This window comes from Elephas maximus, chromosome 18 (genome assembly GCF_024166365.1).
Source record: "Elephas maximus indicus isolate mEleMax1 chromosome 18, mEleMax1 primary haplotype, whole genome shotgun sequence".
Taxonomy (NCBI): Eukaryota; Metazoa; Chordata; class Mammalia; order Proboscidea; family Elephantidae; genus Elephas; species Elephas maximus.
This window is the reverse complement of record NC_064836.1, coordinates 15,414,245-15,433,964: the sequence shown is the minus strand read 5'-3', so window position 1 is coordinate 15,433,964 and position 19,720 is coordinate 15,414,245. Positions and strand designations below refer to the sequence as shown.

The following is a 19,720-nucleotide window of genomic DNA, read 5'->3' as shown; positions in this document are numbered from 1 at the left end:
AAAGGCTAGAGCAAACCGCTCCCTCTCTGAACCTTGACAAACACTGGGATTGTGTCTGCAGCTTTGGTCACAAGTAGCTGTCTGGTACTACTGACCGTATAACACTTGCTGAACTTTCTGGAAAATCCTAAAATGTGATAGTACTGCCAGATGAAATTGCCTCAAAGGATCTGGAAGAAACAGTTTCTTCTGGCTCCAAGAAATCTAATTTTATATTTGCTTTGTAAGAGAGATTTTTTTTCCCCAAAAAATAAACCTCTACTCTGAATGGTTATGAAATTTCAGTTTGTTGAATGTTTATTAATGCATCAAAATTCTCTTTATTTTACAGTAATTCTTCTACACGTTCTTAAGTCACTGTATTTGGCTAGAGTTGCAAAAATACAATGTTAACCTTAATATCAAAAACATTTACAGGAAAATTCCAAAACAGGAGCAAACCCTCTGAGGTGGTGCTTCAAAGCAGTATCTACAGACAGAACGCTATTGTTTCAATTTCAGATGAAATCAAGCCAGGGGCCAGGAAAGCCCAACGGAATCTAGGGAATGGTGGTCAACTTCTAAGCTTCCGAAAAAGCAATAAGTAGAATGAGCTCTAATAAGCTTCACTCATTTCATTTTTCTTTAACTTGATTTATTGTTTTTTATATATATACATAGCAAGCGATTTACCAGGATCTCAAAGCAGATCGCGTGCGGACGAGACCTGCACCTCGGCTGGGGATCTGCTTGACCTTTGCTCTGACAGCGTTCCGCTCCAGGGGAAAAATGCCCACAACACCCCAAAGGTCTTTCGGGGACAGGACCCCAGCCAAGCAGAGGCTGGCCAGTCTGGCGATGGGGTGGGCCTAACGCAGAACGCCGGACTTGGAGCGGTGACCGGACCCGGAAGGCGGAGTGGTCTGGGCTTTAGTACCAACCTCCAGCCGCAGGCTAGCGCGGGCGCGGGAGGGAAGCATGGCGCGGAGGTGCGTGTACCTGCTGGCCCTGGGAGGTGTGCTGTTGCTAGGCATCGCCACCTTCTCCAGATCCAAGGGCCTGCGGGGCAAGGAGCCTCAGGGGGCGGCGTCGCGAATCTCTTCTCAGTTCAGCGAAGAGGAGCGCGTGGACATGAAAGAGGCGCTGAAAGGTGAACGTGGGTCCCCTTCGCCCACCATTGCGCAGATGCGTGTTCCTGCCTCCCCGGGTCAACCCGTGATTCCTCCCTCCCTCCGCAGAGGGTCCACTACTCAGGCTCGAGCTCAGCAAACCACCCCAGGCCAGCCGTGGCCCCGGTTCCAAAACCTCGTGCTTGGCTGGGGGACGCCACTCTCCCCCGGACCTGGCTCCGGGGGACTCTGGGCGCTCCCTGCGTAGCCCCTCTCGGTATGGCTGTCGCCCACCCTACCCCCTGCTTACCTGCCTCGATTATTACGGTTGGTTTTATCTGTAGGGCACTTGTAACTTTGGAAAATGTTCAAGTCTGTTAAATCTCTGTAGTATTTTAAGGCTAAATGATCTTAGTCTTGTCTAAGGGAAATTGAGAGAGGGAAGTGGAGTCTCAGATCAGTTAAATGATCTTCCCCCCCAGGCCCCCACAGCAAAAAAGTGAGCACCGGGTGACAGTATCTACTGCCTGTAGGAGCCATTGCTGACCTTTTGGAAACTCTACAGGGCAGTTGTACTCTGTCTTATAGGGTGGCTATGAGTCGGAATCGACTGGAGGGCAGTGGGTTTTTAGTGGGTAGGAGCCACTGTGCTCCATCTGGCTCTAAGAAGGGTGTGTTGGGTAGGGAGAGAGGGGTGATCCTAGGGTGTAGGGTATTCCTAATTCCTCCTGGTTGGACAGCTCTCCACTAGACCTCTAAACAAGACTAAAAACTCATTCACCTTCTGAATCTGCGTTTAACCGGAGGAAAGAGGGAAGTTTCTGTTGAGTTCTAGAGCCTGTGAGATAATAGGATCCTTCCTCAACACTGGGAGTAGCTTCAGTATTTTTCCTCTGTTTTCCTAATGGATAAGAGAAACTGCCAGGTAAACATGCGCAGACAAATGCCAGGACCCAAAGCTAACTCCTGTGATTGAATATAAAGTGTGCATGAGCTGTCCCAGAGGCAGGCGGGGCTCTCCCAAAAGCATAGGATAAATATTCCTCTGAAAGGTGTTGGGCTGCAGCTCACCAGAACGTCTTGGCATGGAAGAAAACAAAAACAAGACCAGAATCTAGAGTAGGGGCGTTATAGCAACATGGCTTGGAACTCTTGAGTTGCGATCTTGGGTCTGCCTCTAGAACTTCAGCTTCCCCATCTATATGGTGGGCTGTGATGTAGAGTTGATCTTAGCAAATCTGAGTATAGAATTAAGTTTGCCTTTAAGAGCCTCTCCTTCAACGTCAAGCTGTCCAGGTGCATTTTGTCCCACTGTGTTGTTGGAGGAACCCTGAAGGCACTGTGGTCAAGAGCTTGGCTGCCAATATTGGGTTTGTCAGCCTGTGAGCTACACAAGTCAAGAGAAGCCTCCAGCCTGATGCCTGACCCATGGCATCAGCAGTTCAAATCCACCAGCTGCTCCTTGGAGACCCTATGGGGTGGTTCGATTCTGTCCTATAGGGCCGCTGTGAGTTGGAATCGACTCGACAGCAGTGGATTTGGTTTGGTTTTGGTGTTCTCGGATGGCTATCATCTTAGTCATCTAGTGCTGCTATAACAGAAATACCACAAGTGGATGGCTTTAACAAAGAGAAGTTTATTCTCTCACAGTCCGGTAGGCTAGAAGTCCGCATTCAGGACACCATCTCCAGGGGAAGGCTTTCTCTCTCTGTTGGCTCTGGACGAAGGTCCTTGTCATCAGTCTTCCCTCGGTCTGGGATCATCTCAGCGCAGGAACCTCAGATCCAAAGAACGCACTCATTGATGAAGGTACCCAAGACAGCGGATTCCTGGAGAATGATGGAATTGGAAATCAGCGAAGGGAACGGTGGTTTCAGAGGCAAAGAGTGAAACCTTAGGAGGATATTTCATCTTTGCTCTGACTACCCAGGGCCAAGGTCCAAGTCTACTTCCTCCAAGTCTTGGACATTATTTTTCTTTAAGAATCATATTAGCCTGAGCCAAACCAGGAGAAACCAAAACCAAACCCATTGCCGTCGAGTCAATTCCAACTGATAGAGACCCTATAGGACAAAGTAGAGCTGCCCCATAGGGTTTCCAAGAAGCAGCTGGTGGATTCAAACTGCTGACCTTTTGGTTAGCAGCCGAAATGCCTAACCACAACAGTTTAAATCCCAGCACTGCTGCTTGTTGTTGAACAATCTCGAGCAGCTTATTTAACTTCTCTAAGCTTGTTTCCTCATCAAATTAGGAAAAACAACAATGCCTACCTTTCAGGAATGCTATGCCCTCTGCAGTGAGATAATGAATGTGAAGGAGCTCTTTACACAGCAGAACACTGCAGAAAAACCAGTGGCTGTTACCATCTTTAATTTTCCATCTCTGACTGTCTGACTCTGACAGGTGCCATCCAGATCCCAACAGTGTCATTCACCTCCGAGGACTACAATACGACAGCCCTGGCTGAGTTTGGAGAATACATTTATAAAGGTAATATATGGTCCACCACAAACTGGGAGCAAGAGGTGGTAGGCGCAGCACTGGAAACATGGTTCTTTTAAAGAAGTTTATTTTGTGACTGAGCCAGAGAACCACCTAATTCCCGTGGGCCTCTTTGAGTTTTGTACGTCATGGAGAAGTACAGGAGGGAGAACCTAGGCGTTAGCATGGAGACAGAGTGAACCCTAGAGATGCCCCCTTTGAAGAATTGAGGTGCATAGCTATTGGGTCAGAGTTTGAACACTCCCAATCTTTGCCCTGTATATGCGTCAGTCAATAAATGTATGATCACAAAGGTAGAAGGGACTCCTTCTACGTGTACAAGGTTCCAGAACTCTGCCCCATGCTTCTCCCATCCTTACCTCTGTATACACACGCTCCACCCACCTAGGCCCTACTCCAGATTCATCAGTAACAGCCAACGTTCTGAGCTGTCACATCAGTCTTCTCCCCTCGCCCCCAGCACCCATAGAGTACAGAGCTGAGGAAAGCTGGGTCAGGGGTAAAAGGCGTCTTGGAACCGCTCACCACTCCTTGAAGAGTAGTGAAGCCATCTTCCTAAATCAAATAAAAACCAGCCTCTCCAAAGTGGGAGAAGCTGGCTTAGAGGCAATAAAAGGCCCCCTTCTTTAATGCTCTGGGACAGAGCGGATCTGGGGTTAATTCCCAGTAACCAAGCTGAAGCCAGGCTGGGAGTCTTTACTAAGCAATAGGAGATAAGAATAGGAAATAAATATACAGTGATAATTAACTAGATAACCTGGCTGACAAGATAAAAGCGTATTCTTCGGTTTTTTGTCTTCAGCTATCCATGGAGGTATATGTGGATTCTTTCAGCAAAGCCCAGTGAGAGATCAGAGTTCTTTCTTCCATGTATCTGAGGCCATATGTGTTAGGACTTGCCTGTTACCTAATAATTAACCCTGGAAACATTCACACCTCTGCATAAAAGTATGGCCTTCTGCTAGATGGAATAATCTTTATCTCCATATAGCATGCAGTAAGAGTCTTGTTTTGTTAAAAGAGCCCTGAAAAATATCTCTGATTATATATATATATATATATATATATATATATATATATATATATATATATGAGTCATGTTTGATTCTGAGTAATTCAGATACTGGAGCCAACTGTATTCAAAATTGGCCACACCCCTCATCTGCATAGCTCTGTACACTGTACTTGTGATAACGTGTTATAGATCAGACCAAGCTAGATCTTGAGATATTGACTATCTTAATGGTGGAGTCTTGATATGCATATTATTACATATATTATTACATAGTAAGAGTGCATGAAAATATGGGGAAGAGGAATTTCAGAGATGGTCCAGGAAACTCAGGAATTAGAACTTGTTTAAAAAAGGGGGGGTCGGGGGGACAGGGGAGCAGCAAATGGTAGCTAAACTGGAAGAAACTTAAACCTGGCTTTCTCTCCCTGATTTTCATCCCCCTGCCTCTAGTTTTTCCTACAGTGTTCAGCACCAGCTTTATCCAGCATGAAGTTGTGGGAGGGTACAGCCACCTATTCACTGTCCAAGGCTCGGACCCCAGCTTGCAGCCTTACTTGCTGTTGGCTCACATTGACGTGGTCCCTGCTCCTGCAGAAGGCTGGAAGGTGCCCCCGTTCTCTGGGCTGGAACATGATGGCTTCATCTGGGGTCGGGGCACGCTGGACAACAAGAACTCTGTAATGGTCTGAAGCCATATGTTCCCTCTGCCTTGGGGCCCTGAAGATCAACCCAGGGTGGCTGACCCCTGGGAGGCGGGAGGTTGCGGTAGAAAGAACCTTGGCTCCAGGAGACCTAGGTTCCAGCCATTTGTCACTTCCCTTTTCTAGGCCTCAGTTTCTCAACTGTGCAGTAGGGGTTAAAGTAGATGATCTCCAGGGACCCTTTCAGCTTTGACATTGATAAGTTTATACTTTTCTCCAGGGGTAGAATTTTATGCAGAGCTCTGCTTCCCCTCAGCCAGCCCCCTGGGGCCATTTGAATTTGTCCTCTTTAAAGAGAGTCTCTGATACTAGTCTCACCCGCCCTGCTGTAGGCAGCTGCAGGTCTCTCAGTCCCTGGTACTCCTACTTAGAAAATAAGCCTTTCTCCTCTTCCATTGTGCTTCTGTCCCCCAGGCAATCCTGCAGGCCTTGGAGCTCCTCCTGATCAGGGACTACATCCCCCAAAGACCTTTCTTCATTGCTCTGGGCCATGATGAGGAGGTAGAGTCTCCTCACCGTATACCCACCTCTTGGGCCCTCATGGGGTGGGGGTACTTCACCCTAGTCCAGTTTGCTCTCCAGCTTCGGGGTCTCCATGATGTGCTGTGGTGGTTTGCAAACTTCTCTGCATGTCTGTATGCCAGGACTACCTGAGGATCTTGCCCAAAGTGCAGATCTCCAGGCCCTGTGCAGTAGATGTGAATTTTTAACGAACTCCCTGATGAGTTCTGAGAATGGTGATCCATCGCCTACACCTTGAGAAACATTGGTGTGACGGGAAGGGGGCCGAACAGGGGTTAAATGACTGTCGTATTTACAGTGATGCCACTTACTTTTACACCAGGCAAGTCACTTCAGCTTCTATGTCCCTGTTTCTTCATTTGTGAAATGAGGGGGTGGACCCTTCCAGCTCCGACGTTCCAAGATCCTGTGAGGCAGGGTTGTCTAGGGCCCTGCCCCGTAGACAGGGGCTGGAGAACAGGCTGAGAAGGACTGTGGGCCTGGGTTCAATGTCTGCAGGTATCGGGGAAGAACGGGGCTCAGAAGATCTCAACCCTGCTACAGGCAAGGGGCGTCCAGCTAGCCTTCGTTGTGGATGAAGGTGGCTTCATCCTCGATGGTTTCATTCCCAACGTCAAGAAGCCCTTTGCCCAGTGAGTAACACCTCACCTTAGCAGGGATTCTCACACCGTGTAAGAGATGACCCCAGCTGGTATCTGTAAGTCATGCTGACACAACCACCCCTGCCTTCTTCACCCCAATCTTCGGCTGGATCTGAGCTCCCCCTTCCTGTTCTCCTCTAGTGTAAATTTTTTTAGCAACATGTAGCCAACCTCCCAGACCCTGACCACGAGACCAGTAGGCCCCTGGGCCTATGGGATAAGCCTGGCTGGGAGGAAGTCAGGAGGGCTGTCTCGGATCCGACAGGATTGCAGTCGCAGAGAAAGGCAGCATTAACCTCATGCTGCAAGTCAATGTGACTCCAGGCCACTCTTCAGCTCCTCAGAAGGAGACGAGCATTGGCATCCTCGCAGCCGCCGTCAGCCGGTAAGCAGCTCCTGGGCACTTTCCCACTTCTTTGAGTTTGGGGAGCTAAGCCTCCTGCCCTGCAGCTGGGCTAGGTAGCTATAGTGGGGGTTACAGACGGGACAGAGACACCAGTACCCAGGCAAGGGCTAGGGGCCAGAAGATGATCTCTCAATACATTCATATGGTAGCTGAAGTCATCCAGAGTCCAGAAAAGCAGTTAGAGTTGACAATGGCAATGACTAGTAGAACTGTCCAGATCCTCCACCTGCCCTAGCAGGAAGGCAAAGGTAAATAAGGGCTGCTGGTGTGGGTGAACTGTAGGGTGAGGAGCAGCAGAGCTCACCTCTGGCTCTGTTTTCTTGTCACAAAGTGGAAAGGAGAGGCACGTTCAGTCAGCACCTGTTGAGCTGAGTATTTAGCATGACCAAGGCTTTGTGCCAGGTGATAGGCATACAGTGGTGAGCAAAACAGATACAATCCCCGTCCTCAAGGAACTCACCATTAGCAGAGGAGGCTGATAGTTCTGCTGCAGTGTGGAAGGGCTGTGAGTGTGGACACACAGGAAGCCAGAGAAGGGGGAGACAGGGCATCCTAACTCACACTTGGTGGACAGGGTACCCTCCTGCTGGTGGAGTAAAGGTGGTTCTGCTGGTGCTTTGAGATATTCAGAATGGTTGGGTTGGTGGAGGTGATAGGATTAGAATAGGAGACCTCCCGGCCAGTCTTGTCGAATCTTCCTCCTTTCGCCTTCCTTCTCTCCTTTGGGCTGCTGGTCTTTGGCTGGGATTGGGTTAGTCTTGAGAATACCATTTCTCTTCCAGACTGGAGCAGACACCACTGCCTAACATGTTTGGAGACGGGCCACTGAAGACAACATTAGAGCTTCTGGCAAATGAGGTGTGGGATGGAGTATCACATACTCCTGGTCAGCTGTGAAAAAGGGGGCAAGAGTGGCAGAGAACTAACCTCCAGCGTTATATAAGGCCTCTACTGCTGACTAGTACACTCTCCATTCCCACCCATTCCCAGCTGGTGGCTGTCAAGAGGCGGGATCTGGCTTGTTCTCTGGGCCGTGATGTTGATGCTTATCTGAGCCCTTAAGGTCTGACCCACCCAGGCATTCTTGGGAGCTGTTTCCCAAGCTGCTAAACAATTGTTCTAACCAGCTGCATAAGCCCAGCCAGGTGGTGATTGGCTCCTCACCCCAAAGACTGCTAGCTGAACCCAGCTGCCCTCTGACTACCGAGGGCCCCCAAGGCAGATATATAGAGAGAGGCCTAGGCCATAGGTAGAGTGACCCTGTCATGCTGACCCCTCCATAATTCTGCTGACCTGGTACTTTCTCTTTCAGTTTTCCTTCCCCACCAATATTATCCTGAGCAACCTGTGGCTATTTTGGCCCTTCGTAAGAAGGTAAATCGTGGTCTTTCTTTCCCATGCATTCTCAACCCCAAACCTACCTACTCCCTAGTCCCCTCTTCTTGGCTTAACTGGGCCTGACCACTTGTCTCTCAACCACCAGATACTACATCTAACTCATATACAGACATCCCTCCTAGTCTTGAAGATGTCCAAGGTTCAGGAAAGCGAGTGATCTTTCAACCCTCTTCTTTCTCCCCACTGGACCACTCTTTCTAACATCTGACCTTAATCCTTTTGCTTTAGGTTCCTGGAGAGAAATCACATAACCAATGCACTGGTTAGGACCACCACGGCACTCACCATGTTCAATGCAGGGATCAAGGTAACATTGCCCGGTTCCTGTCATGTACCTTTTCCTCGCTCCCCACGCACACCTGTCTCCCTGTGCTTTATCTTCTGCCTCCTCCTTCCTTCTCTGGTTACAGGTTTTAATAAGGATCAGTGCTGGATTGTCCTGGGTCGTCAGCTGGCTAAGCCTCCAGAGCAAAGTTCTAGCCTAGGTTTACAAGCCCTCTGAAATTGCTGGCCAAATCTTGTGTGTGTGCGTAAAGGCAGTCCCCGGATCACGAACAAGTTCCGTTCCTAAATCTGCCTTTAAGTTGAATTTGTAGTTAATTAGAACAGTTAGGTACAGTTCATAGCTACCATCAGGTAGTCAAATGTGTGGCTTAGTGTATAGTGTACCTTTCTATGCGTAAAAAATGTTAACGAAACACTTCCAGATACACTAAGACATCTTTAACATAATAATACAGTAATAATAATAATAACGATGTTTTGATGCATATCACAAAGTAGCACCTGATTGTTATTACAAACTCTTTTACAGGGTTTGGTTCATAACTACGGGTTGTAGATAAGTCAGACAAGTCAGATGTTCGTAACCCAGGGACTGCCTGTATTTCATTGGGAGGTGTCCATGCCCCCCTCTGGTTCTTTAGGTCTGTACCCCCACAAAAAAACCATTACACTAGTGTGAAGAGAGGTTCTCTGGGGGTAAGTCTCGGGATCTGTGCTCAGGATGTAATTCAACATGTCTTACATTTACCTGGCATTTTGGCTGCATGGACTAATCTTTCTACCACCAAGGATCTTTTTATTATTTCTCCCTGTATTTTGAAAGATTTATCCACCTAACAAGATTAATGAATGATTAGTACATCTTCCCCTTAACATAACTGGTGTTACCCTCAGTTGAAAGAGAAAAATTCATCTACTATTTATAAAATCTAACATTTTTAATATGTACGACACTTAAAATATACACATCGTCCTCTTCCAAAATATACTAAATATTGGGTGGCTTTAGCAAACATAAATTCTGTAAACTCTATACGAGGTTTACTTTTATAGAAGTAAGTTTTGAGTGGATTAATACTTTGATAAATTTTTATCCAAAAATCACTTTTCAACAAATTGGTCTACTTCCAGTTGGATTGGCCGCTACGTGGCAGCTCTGTTAAAAGGACCAAGCCACCAGCACACTAGTTAGCCTGGGTATAAGCCTTTCTGAAATCTTCGAGGGAGTTAGACCATCCCTGTTACCATCAGTATCACCAGCACAACTTCAGAGAGCACCATTTGCATAGACTACAGTGTGACCTAGTGGAGCTCCGGTAATCTGGAGTCTAGATTGGGTATAAGTGAATGTACCTTGGACTAAATTCCTGGCATAACTGACTGGAGTGTCCAGTGTATTAGCTGGAACTGAGCTGTCTTCACCAGCTGACTGTAGTAGGCACCAAAATCATTGTGTTGTATCCTTGCATTTGAATAGTGCTTCCCAAAATACTTTTCACATTTGTTTCTCCATTTGATCCTCCTAACAGCTCTATGGAGTCCCTGGGTGGTACAGATGGTTAACATGCTAAGCTACTAACTGAAAGGTTGGTAGTTCAAATCCACCCAGAGGCACCTTGAATGGAAAGCCCTAGCAATCTACTTCTGAGAGATCATAGCCATTAAAAACCTTATGAAGCACAGTTCTACTCTGACACATATGGGATTGCCATGAGTCAGAATTAACTAGATAGCAATGGGGAAAAAACAGTCCTGTGAGTATTATTGTCCCCATTTGACAGTTGAGAAAAGAGACTCAAAGAAAATAATTATTCAGAATCACAAATCTGGAGATTGGAACTCTTAGGCACTGCTCATGGGTATATAAAATGGTATAACCACTATAGAAAGTCATACGGTGCAAAGTTCTAGCCTAGGTTTACACAAATCACAAAATCTGAATCACAAATCTGGAGATTGGAACTCTTAGGCACTGCTCATGGGTATATAAAATGGTATAACCACTATAGAAAGTCATACGGTGCCTCCTTAAAAAGCTAGAAATAGAAATACCATATGATCCAGCAATCCCACTCCTAGGAACATATCCTAGGGGAATAAGAGCTGTCACACGAATAGACATGTACACACCAGTGTTCATTACAGCCTTATTCACAATAGCAAAAAGGTGGAAACAACCTAAGTGCCCACCAACAGATGAATCGATGAACAAATTCTGGTACATACACACAAAGGAATACTACGTGACAATAAAGAACGATGATGAAATATCTCACAACATGCATGAATCTGGAGAGCATTATGCTGAGTGAAATAAGTCAATATCAAAAGGACAAATATTATATGAGACCACTGTTACAAAAACTCAAGAACAGGTTTACACACAGAAAAAAAGCAGTCTTTGGTGGTTACGAGGGAGGAGAGGGATGGGGTGGGGAAATAACTATAACTAGATAGTAGACAAGTGTTAACTTTGGTGAAGGGAAATACAACACACAACATAGAGGAAGTCAGCACATCTTGACAAAGGCAAAGTCATAGAAGCCTCCTAGACACATCCAGACACCTTGAGGGACCAAGTTACTGGGGCTGAGGGCTGGGACCGTGGTCTCAGGGGATGTCTAGGTCAATTGGCATAACATAGTTGATAAAGAAAATGTTCTACACCCTACTTTGGCGAGTAGCATCTGGGGTCTTAAAAGCAGCCCTCTAAAAAGGTACAGCTATTGTTCCCTTCCCATCTGGAGCAGAAGAGAATGAAGAAACCCAAAGACACAAGGAAAATATCTGTCCAAAGGAACAAAATTCATATTCACAAAAAAAAAGTCAGACTTACTGGTCTGGCAGAGGCTGGAGGAACCCCTGAGACTATCGCCTCCAGACCCCCTGCTAACTCAGAACTGAAGCCACTCCCAAAGCCCACTTTTCAGACAAATATTAGACAGGCCTATAAAATAAACAATAACACACTTGAGGGATGTGCTGCTTAGTTCAGTCAAATATACAAGACCAAATGGGCAACTCCCAAAAACAAGACAAGAAGGCAAGAAGGGACAGGAAAACTGGACAAATGGCCACAAAGAGCCTGAGGTGGAAAGGGGGAAGTGCTGACGCATTGCAGGGATTGCAACCAATGTCCCAAAACAATTCGTGTATAGATTTTTGAATGAAAAACTAAATTTTGCTATTAACTTTCACCTAAAACATGCACACACAAAAGTTTTTTAATCACATAGCTAATTCCTAACAGTGCAGTTCACCTGCCCCTGGTCTAGTGCTTTTTTGCACCGTAGCAGTTCAAAGAAAGATACACAGTTGAGAGTCTGCTTTGTCATGGCCTCTGAGGAAAAACCCCTCCATAGCCTAAGTCCCTTCTCCAACTGGGCCTGGGTCTTCCTGGCCAGGCAAAGAACAGTCAGATTTCACAACTGGTTGTGAGAAATCATCACCACCACCAGCATCATCCCCCTCTGGGATCAGACACCGTGATGGGGCCTGCAGAGGCTTGTGGTGCCCTGTCCTGAGTAAACACTAATGCCAAAGGCTGCAGAAATGTCCTGGTGCCTTCAGAAAGGGAGGGCAAACAGAAGAATTACAATGGCACAGCACAGGACCTAAACAGAGACGTCTGGACAGTCACAGAGAAAGCAGTCTTGCTCTGAGCAGTTCTCTGTGACTCCGTCCAGAACCAAGAATTATGATGGTCTGGCCTAAAACCAACATACCCCTCTAGCTCTGAACATAACCACATGCCAAAGGCCAGAAAAGACAGGAGGCAGACTAAAGAAAATTAGACCCTGGACCCTGGTCAAATCAGCTTCCTCTGTCCCTCCTGGGGGTGGTTGGCTCTTCCTGGCCTGGAATCTGATACAGCGGTCTTGAGGTTGGCTCAGATCAAAGACTGTAGTTCTCTCTTTAGGTGAATGTCATCCCCCCAGTGGCCCAGGCCGTAGTCAACTTCCGGATTCACCCTGCACAGACGGTCCAGGAGGTAGGTACCGTATGTTTCCAATGACTGGTTCGGCGTCAGGGAGGTACGGCCCTCGGCACTGGGGCTTAGCTACAATGCCAGGGCTTGCTATGTGTTTGGCACTGTTCTAATATACTTATTTAGTTCTCACAACCACCCTACAAGGTAGGAACTGTAATTATCTTCACTTAGCAGGTGAGGAAACTGAGGCACAGAGCAACATAGCAGTTAAATACCATGCCCAACATTACGTATCTAGCAGTCTGGTTCCAGAGTCTGTGGTTTTAGCCACAATGCTGTCTGTGATTAGAACAACTAAGGATGAGTACATTACCTAGAACCACCACAAAGAAGGGTCTGATACCACCTCCGAGAGTTAAGACAGTCTTTCTTCTGAGCACTAGACATTTTAGCTGGGACTTAAAGGACAGATAGGAGTTTGCTAGAAGTAAGACATTCATTGTGGTGAAAGAGTAGAATAAATTGGGAGAAGCAATGGGAGATGAAAATGGCCTTATAGGTTGGGGCACAAGGCTGTGTGCTGTACCAAGCAGGCTGGGCTCTAGGCTGTCGACAAGAGAGAGCTGTCAAAGGTCGTCAAGTGGGAGAGCAATATCTCAGATTTGCTTTTAGGAGGACAATGCTAATGACCAGGAGCGGGTTATCCAATAGGCCAGGTAAGCACAGTGCTCACCTTGCTTACTGGATCATCTGTGGTGAACAATTCATTGTTTTCACCACATCAAAGATTCTTCTTCTAAATATGACTGGCATCTGTCTCTCTCCAAACCCCACAGCACCTTCCTACAGAATCAAAGCCTCTTTTCAAATTTCAAATAGTCCCTGACAGGGGTGGATGACCCAGTAAGCAAAGTAGGCACGGGGTGACTTATGCTGATTGTACCAATCACATGGGTCAAACTGTTCACTACAGATTAGTAAATCAGCACAAGCCAGCCCGTGCTGACCTGGCCTGTTGTGTCATCTGCCCCTGCTTATGACAATGCAGAGGAAGTGCTGGAGTAGGAAGAGACAGGAAGCTGCTGCAACATCTCAGGCAGTGGGCATGAAGTTCGGGACTGAGGTCATGCATATGGGGTGGAGAAGAGGGCACCGACCAGAGGTGAGAGAGATGGGTTCAGCAGGATATGGCAGATAAGTGGATGTGGGGTAAAAGGAAGGGTGGGTTCAAGATTTTGAACCTGAGTAGTTGGCCAGGCGCAGATGTCCTTAATCAAGATTGGGAATTCAGAAAGGAGACTAAGTTTGAAGAGAGAGAGAATGGTTCAAAAGTTTGAGAAGTCTATAATTAATGTTATTGTGTGCTGTTCAATCAATTTTCCAACATAACGACCCCATGTAACAGAGTAGAGCTGCCCCACAGGGTTTTCTAGGCTGTAATCTTTACAGGAGCAGATTGCCAGGTCTTTCTCCCATGAATCTGCTGGGTGGGTCCAAACTGCCAACCTTTTGGTTAGCAGCTGAGCACTTAACCATTGTGCCACCAGGGCTCCTAATAGGCAGTTATAAATACCCCAGGTCTGGAGATTATAAATACCCCAGGTCTGGAGAGAGAAATGAACTAGAGGTACAGAAAACCAAAAACCCGTTGCCGTTGCATCAAATCCGACTCATAGCAACCCTTAGGACAGAGTAGAACTGCCCCATAGGCTCTCCAAGGAGTGGCTGGTGGATTTGAACTCCCGAGCTTTTGATTAGTAGCCTGGGCTCTTAACCACTGTGCCACCAGGTCTCAAAGAATACAGGTTGGTGTGTTATCAACATAGTTGGAACTCTAGCCATTGCCATTGAGTCAATTTCTACTCATAGCAACCCTATAGGACAGAGTCAAACTGCCCAATAGGGTTTCCAGGGCTATAATCATCACAGGAGCAGACTGCCACGTCTTTCTTCCTTGGAGCAGCTGGTAGGTTGAAACTGCTGACCTTTCGGTTAACCCCTGCACAACCAGGGCTCCTTAATTGGAACTCTAGAATCACTAAGATCCCAGGGGAAGGACATGCAAAGTACAAGAGGGTTCAGGACAGAGCCCTGCAGCAGTCTGCTATGAACATCAATTTTTAAATTACAAAAATGAATGTCTAATCCCAAACTGTGCCAAGTGCTGTGACGCAAAGGAACTTGGTGCTATTTGAGAATATGAACAAGGAACCAGGCTTCGTTTGCAGGTCAGGCCAGGCTGTCGAGGAAGTGATGTTGGAGCTGAGATCTAAAGGGCTGGTGGAAGTCCCACAGCTTACTCAGCAAGTGTAGGAAATGACAGCTTACTTAAGCATCATGTTGAGCTAAAAAGAATTCCAAATGTAAATCTTATCCTTCAAAAAGTTATCAAAAGCAGGCAAACCAACAACTGTCAGATGAACAATACATTCCAAAAGTAAGCAGGGTGCGGGCAAGTGGTGTTTCCTGAGTCTGTGGCACAGGTAAATGAGAATCAGCCATACTTAGATTTCTGAGGTCCTTTCTCCCTAAGGGAACCCTGATGGTGTAGTGGTTAAGTGCTAGGGCTGCTAACTAAAGGGCCGGCAGTTCAAATCCACCAGACGCTCCTTGGAAACTCTATGGGGCAGTTCTACTCTGTCCCGTAGGGTCGCTGTGAGTTGGAATCGACACGACGGCACTGGGTTTGGTTTTTGGTTTGGTTTCTCCCTAAGTTCTCCCCCATGGATGGTTTCATTTGTCCTCACACAGGAAGGGAGGCATGCCCCTCATTGCAGGGTGGGTAGGGCAGGATGATGGCCTGCCCTGAGTCACCCACCCAGCATTCGGGGGAGCTGGGACAGATGGGAGCCTGGACTTTGCTGCTTTTCATCAGGTGCCAACCTTTGTCCTCCCTCTGGGGGCTCATGGGACCAGCAAATCACTTAATTCCTCTCATTGAGCTTCTTCCCACCAGTTTTTTTCCAGCCTCATTCCAACTCCATTCCCTTTCCAAGGCTGTTTTCCACCCAGCTGGGGCTTTCATCTCCCCAGCTTCTGGCACTCTTCCCTCCCCTGCATTCCCTTGCTACAATGGCTTTCCTTTCTGGTCCACCTGATGAAACCCCTGAAATCCCTAGGCCCATCCTGCCCCGCTAGGCCAGGGAGGAATGGAAAAAGCTCACAGGGCCCATTCTTCTAGGGCAGTCCTCTCCCTCAGTGTCCCAGGCCTGTGCTTCAGGGGCACTCCCTGCAGGTCTGAGGATCAAGTGTGCAGGCCCTTAAGCTGGACCTGACAGAAACACTGGTAGCTCCCAAAGTCCTCCTTCTCCTCCTTTAACTGGTCTCTCTGGTATTCCAGGCATAAATAGGTCTCTAGCACCTATCTCTGAGGACCAAGAGTCTTGAGAAATTTAGTAGGCCGCCATATGGAAAGGAAAGTTTGTTCTGTCATCATTCCCTTTATTTCTGTGGGACCTGTTGTACTGTCCCCTGTTTCGTCTTTTATTTTGGTTATTTGCATCTTTTCTCTTCTTTATCTGTCTAGCTAAAGGTTTGTCCATTTCACTGATCTTTTCAAAGATCCAACTTCTGGTTTTATTGATTATCTCTCTCTTTTTTTTTTTTTCCGTTTTCAATTTTTTTTATTTCTGCTCTGATCTTTGTTATTCCTTTCTTTTGGTAGGTTTAGGCTTAGTTTGCTCCTCTCTTTCAAGTTCTTGAAGTTTCCAAGTTAGGCTGTTGATTTGAGGTCTTTCTTCGTTTTTCATGTAAGCATTTATTGCTCTAAGTTTCCCTCTGAGTACAGCCTTCACTGTATCCTATGCATATTTGGTATGTTGTGCTTTCATTTTCATTTGACTCTAGGAAATCTGTGATTTCTCTCTTGACCTATCGGTAGTTTAATAGTGTGTTGTTTTATTTCCATATGTTTGTGTATTTTCCAGTTTTTTTTTTTCCTTCTTCTTCTTGTGTTATTGATTTCTAGCTTACTCCATTGTGGTCAGAGAAAATGCTTCGTATGATTTCAGTCTTCTTAAATTTATGGAGACTTGCTTTGTGACCTGACATGTGGTCTCTCCTGGAGGATGATCCATGTGCACTGGAGTAGAATGGACATTGTGCTTTTGGTTCTGAATGAGGTTCAAGGAGTAGAAAGAAAGCCAAGGGGAGATGTCTCAGGGAGCCTCCACTTATGGGAAAATTTTGGAACATACTACCTTGGAAGATAATGAGTTCTCATCATTAAAACAGCTCAATCAGAGGCTGAATGCCTACCTATCCAAAATGTTGGGGAGAAGATTTAGTTTTTCCTTCATTCATTCACTCACCAAGTGTATAATGAGTGACTTCTATGAGCTCAAACACACCAACCATTGTGAGGAAGGTGCAGGTCATGGCAGTGTTTTGTTCTGTTATACATGAGGTTGCCATGAGTTGGAGCCGACTCGATGGCGACTAGCTGTGAGCTAGTCATTCACTTGGGACAAGGGTGAATAAGACAGGGCACTTACATTCTTGTGCAGAAAAGACAGCAATAGCAAGTAATCAAATGAACAAGGTGGTTTTGTTTTTGTTTTAATGAACAGAAATTTATTTCATCACAGTTTAGAGGGCTAGAAGCCCAAATTCAGGGTACCAGCTCTAAGGCTTTCTCTCTGTGTTGGCTCTGGGAGAAGGTCCTTGAACAAGGTGATTTTTTAAGTGGCAAGTAACACAAAGAAAATAATAGGATGATATATCACAGAGTGATTGTGGGTAGGGGTGGAAGCAGCAGGCTGCTATAGCTATAGTGGTTGGTGAAGGTCTCTCAGAGGAGACGTTTACACTGAGGACTGAGAAGGAGCCAGCCTGCACAGACCTGGGGAATGGGGTTCCAGGCAGTGAGAGCACCAGCCCAAAGGGGGGAACAGTGCTAGATGTGCTCAAATTCCCACAGAAATGAGACTCTGTTGAGTGTTCTGACTTATCTAGTGCTCTATTGTGTCCTATGAAGTATATATACCAGTATCAAAAATTAAAAAGGAGAGACGTTATAGGAAGCTAAAGCTCAGCTCAGTATAAGGAGACATGCGTAACCAAGATGCTCAAAAATGGTACGTGACGTGTGATGGTAAGTGTCCTGCCTCTGGAGTTGTTCGGACGGAGGCCGGATGACAGCCTACCATGATGTTTTAATAAGTAGTCCTGCGGCAGAATGAAAGCGTCAACAAATTGCCCATTCACTTGAGAGGAAGATATATCTACACACAAAACAATTAGAGAGCAACATGATGGTTTACAGTCAAGTATAAATTGTGGGAATGTGCTATAAGGACTGTGGGAGATCAGAGAAATGAGATCAGTGTGCTCTAAAGTAAACTTTGATGCCCCTCCTACCATTGGCACGTCCCTCCTCCTAGTCCTAGTCCCAGCTGTGTGTCTGATTCTTGCCCAGTCAGCTAATGGTTATTGAGTGCCTACTCAGTGTGCCAGGCACTGGCCTAAGCATGTTAAATATATTATTAACTCAGATAGTAGTATCAACAACCTCCTAAGGTAGGTGTTACTATAATCTACATTAAACAGTTGAGCAAGCTGAGGCGCAGAGAAGTTAAAGAACTTGCCCAAGGCCACATAGCTGTAATTAGCTGTCGGAGGCACAAAGTTAGGTGTCACTGCTCAGTTTTTGTACATGCCACTCTCCATGCTCAGGATTGTCTCCTGCCTCTTCTCCATCAGTTTCCTTCAAACTCTGGCTCAAAGTTCCTGCCACCAGGAATCTATCTTAGGTGAATCCCACCCTGGTTCTGCCTCTACCCCATGCCAACTGAACCTTTATGTACTTAGGGAGCAGTAATGCATAGCCATTGTGAGGCCAGACAGACCTTGTGAGACCCAAAACTGTACATTAATGTTTGTATTTGAATATTTGGGTCATATGTGCTAGAGAGAAAATGAGCTCTGGTAGTGAATTGATGCCTCTGCCATCCAATGGCAGGGAGTTTGGTTTGGCTCAAATGGTGGCTTCTAAGCCAAAAACAGGAGTCTCTTGGTTGTGTAAATGGTTAACACACTCAGATGCTAACCAAAAGGTTAGAGGTTCGAGTCTACCCAGAGATGCCTCAGAAAAAAAGCCTGGTAATCTACCTCTAAAAAATCAGTCATTGAATACCCTATGGAAAAAAAAAAAAAAAAACCCTATGGAGCACATTTATATTCTGATACACGTAAGATCACCATGAGTCAGAGTCGACTTGATGGCAATTGGTTAAGACGGAAGTAGAAACCCACATTTCCTTTCCAGACTCAGCTCCTAGCATGTGTCTAGGGGACCCTGACCTGAAAGGGGCACTGTTGAGGTAATGCCCCCATTCAGGTGATCCCAGCTATGGGACAACCTCCTTCCTGGGCAGTCAGTGTTAAAGCAACTACTGATCAATTGGGTTGGGACTAGTGCTGGAGCTTTCCCTGAATGGCTTGGTAGGTTTTGGGGGCCACCCTAAACCAGCCTCCTGGTCCATTCCCACGTGGCTCCATGTGACCTGATCCTCAGGACCTGGTCTGTATCCTGCCTGGGACCAAGAACTTTGCTGGATTCAGCTCTAGTCATTTCAGACTAAATTTTCTAGGAGCTTCCTTGGGTTCCTTCCTGAGGAAAGGAGGCAGAGAGAACACTTGAATACGAGTCCCTCAACTCATGACTTTTTGTCTGCGTTGAGCTCATCTTCCTGGCTCCAGGACAGGTCGTCACAAACAGGAAGCAGGGATGCCCAGAGAGGGGAAGGAAAAGCATGTGACCCTTTCATCACCTGTTTGAGACCCCCCCAGCTTGAAATGAAATCATCACATCCATCCCCTCACCTCAAGATCATGGAGATTCATATTCTCCTGTCTCTTCTACGCCGCTTTCACCCCTTCCTCCTATGCTCAGTTCTCTGACCCATGGCTCATAGTCCAAGGCAAAGGACACTTAATTCCCTACTTTTCTAATTCCCCATCGTGCTCATGGCTAGAAGACAAGCCTTCCAAACATCTGACCTAAATCTATCATGCTTTGGTCTTGGGGAACATCTAGCTCAATTGGCATAGCATAGTTCTACATTCTACTTTGGTGAGTAGTGTCTGGGGTCTTAAAAGCCTGTGAGAAGCCATCTAGGATACTCCCCTGGTCTCACCCCTTCGAGGGCAAGGAAGAATGAAGAAAACGAAAGGCACGAGGGAAAGATTAGTCCAAAGGACTAATGGACCACATCTACCACGGCCTTCACCA

The 19,720-nt window shown here is 46.5% G+C and overlaps 1 protein-coding gene across 7 annotated transcripts in view; it reads left to right on the top strand.

The window, feature by feature from the left end:
* The first annotated feature begins 747 nt into the window (after positions 1-747).
* PM20D1 (peptidase M20 domain containing 1) overlaps positions 748-19,720 on the top strand; it is a 30,749-nt gene continuing 11,776 nt past the window's right edge. For 3 of the 7 annotated variants that reach the window (XR_007513838.1, XM_049858184.1, XM_049858179.1), the window contains exons 1-10: positions 749-1,129; positions 3,492-3,578; positions 5,056-5,288; positions 5,721-5,807; positions 6,327-6,460; positions 6,735-6,854; positions 7,658-7,733; positions 8,188-8,249; positions 8,502-8,580; positions 12,478-12,549. Coding sequence is in view for 6 of the 7 variants with exons in the window: in XM_049858184.1 (XP_049714141.1) it covers positions 958-1,129; positions 3,492-3,578; positions 5,056-5,288; positions 5,721-5,807; positions 6,327-6,460; positions 6,735-6,854; positions 7,658-7,733; positions 8,188-8,249; positions 8,502-8,580; positions 12,478-12,549 (1,122 nt within the window). In the remaining variant the exon portion in view is untranslated. Of the gene's footprint in view, positions 1,130-3,491; positions 3,579-5,055; positions 5,289-5,720; positions 5,808-6,326; positions 6,461-6,734; positions 6,855-7,657; positions 7,734-8,187; positions 8,250-8,501; positions 8,581-12,477; positions 12,550-19,720 lie in introns of all 7 variants that reach the window. The other 4 variants (XM_049858181.1, XM_049858180.1, XM_049858182.1 and 1 more) reach the window with 4 other exon arrangements.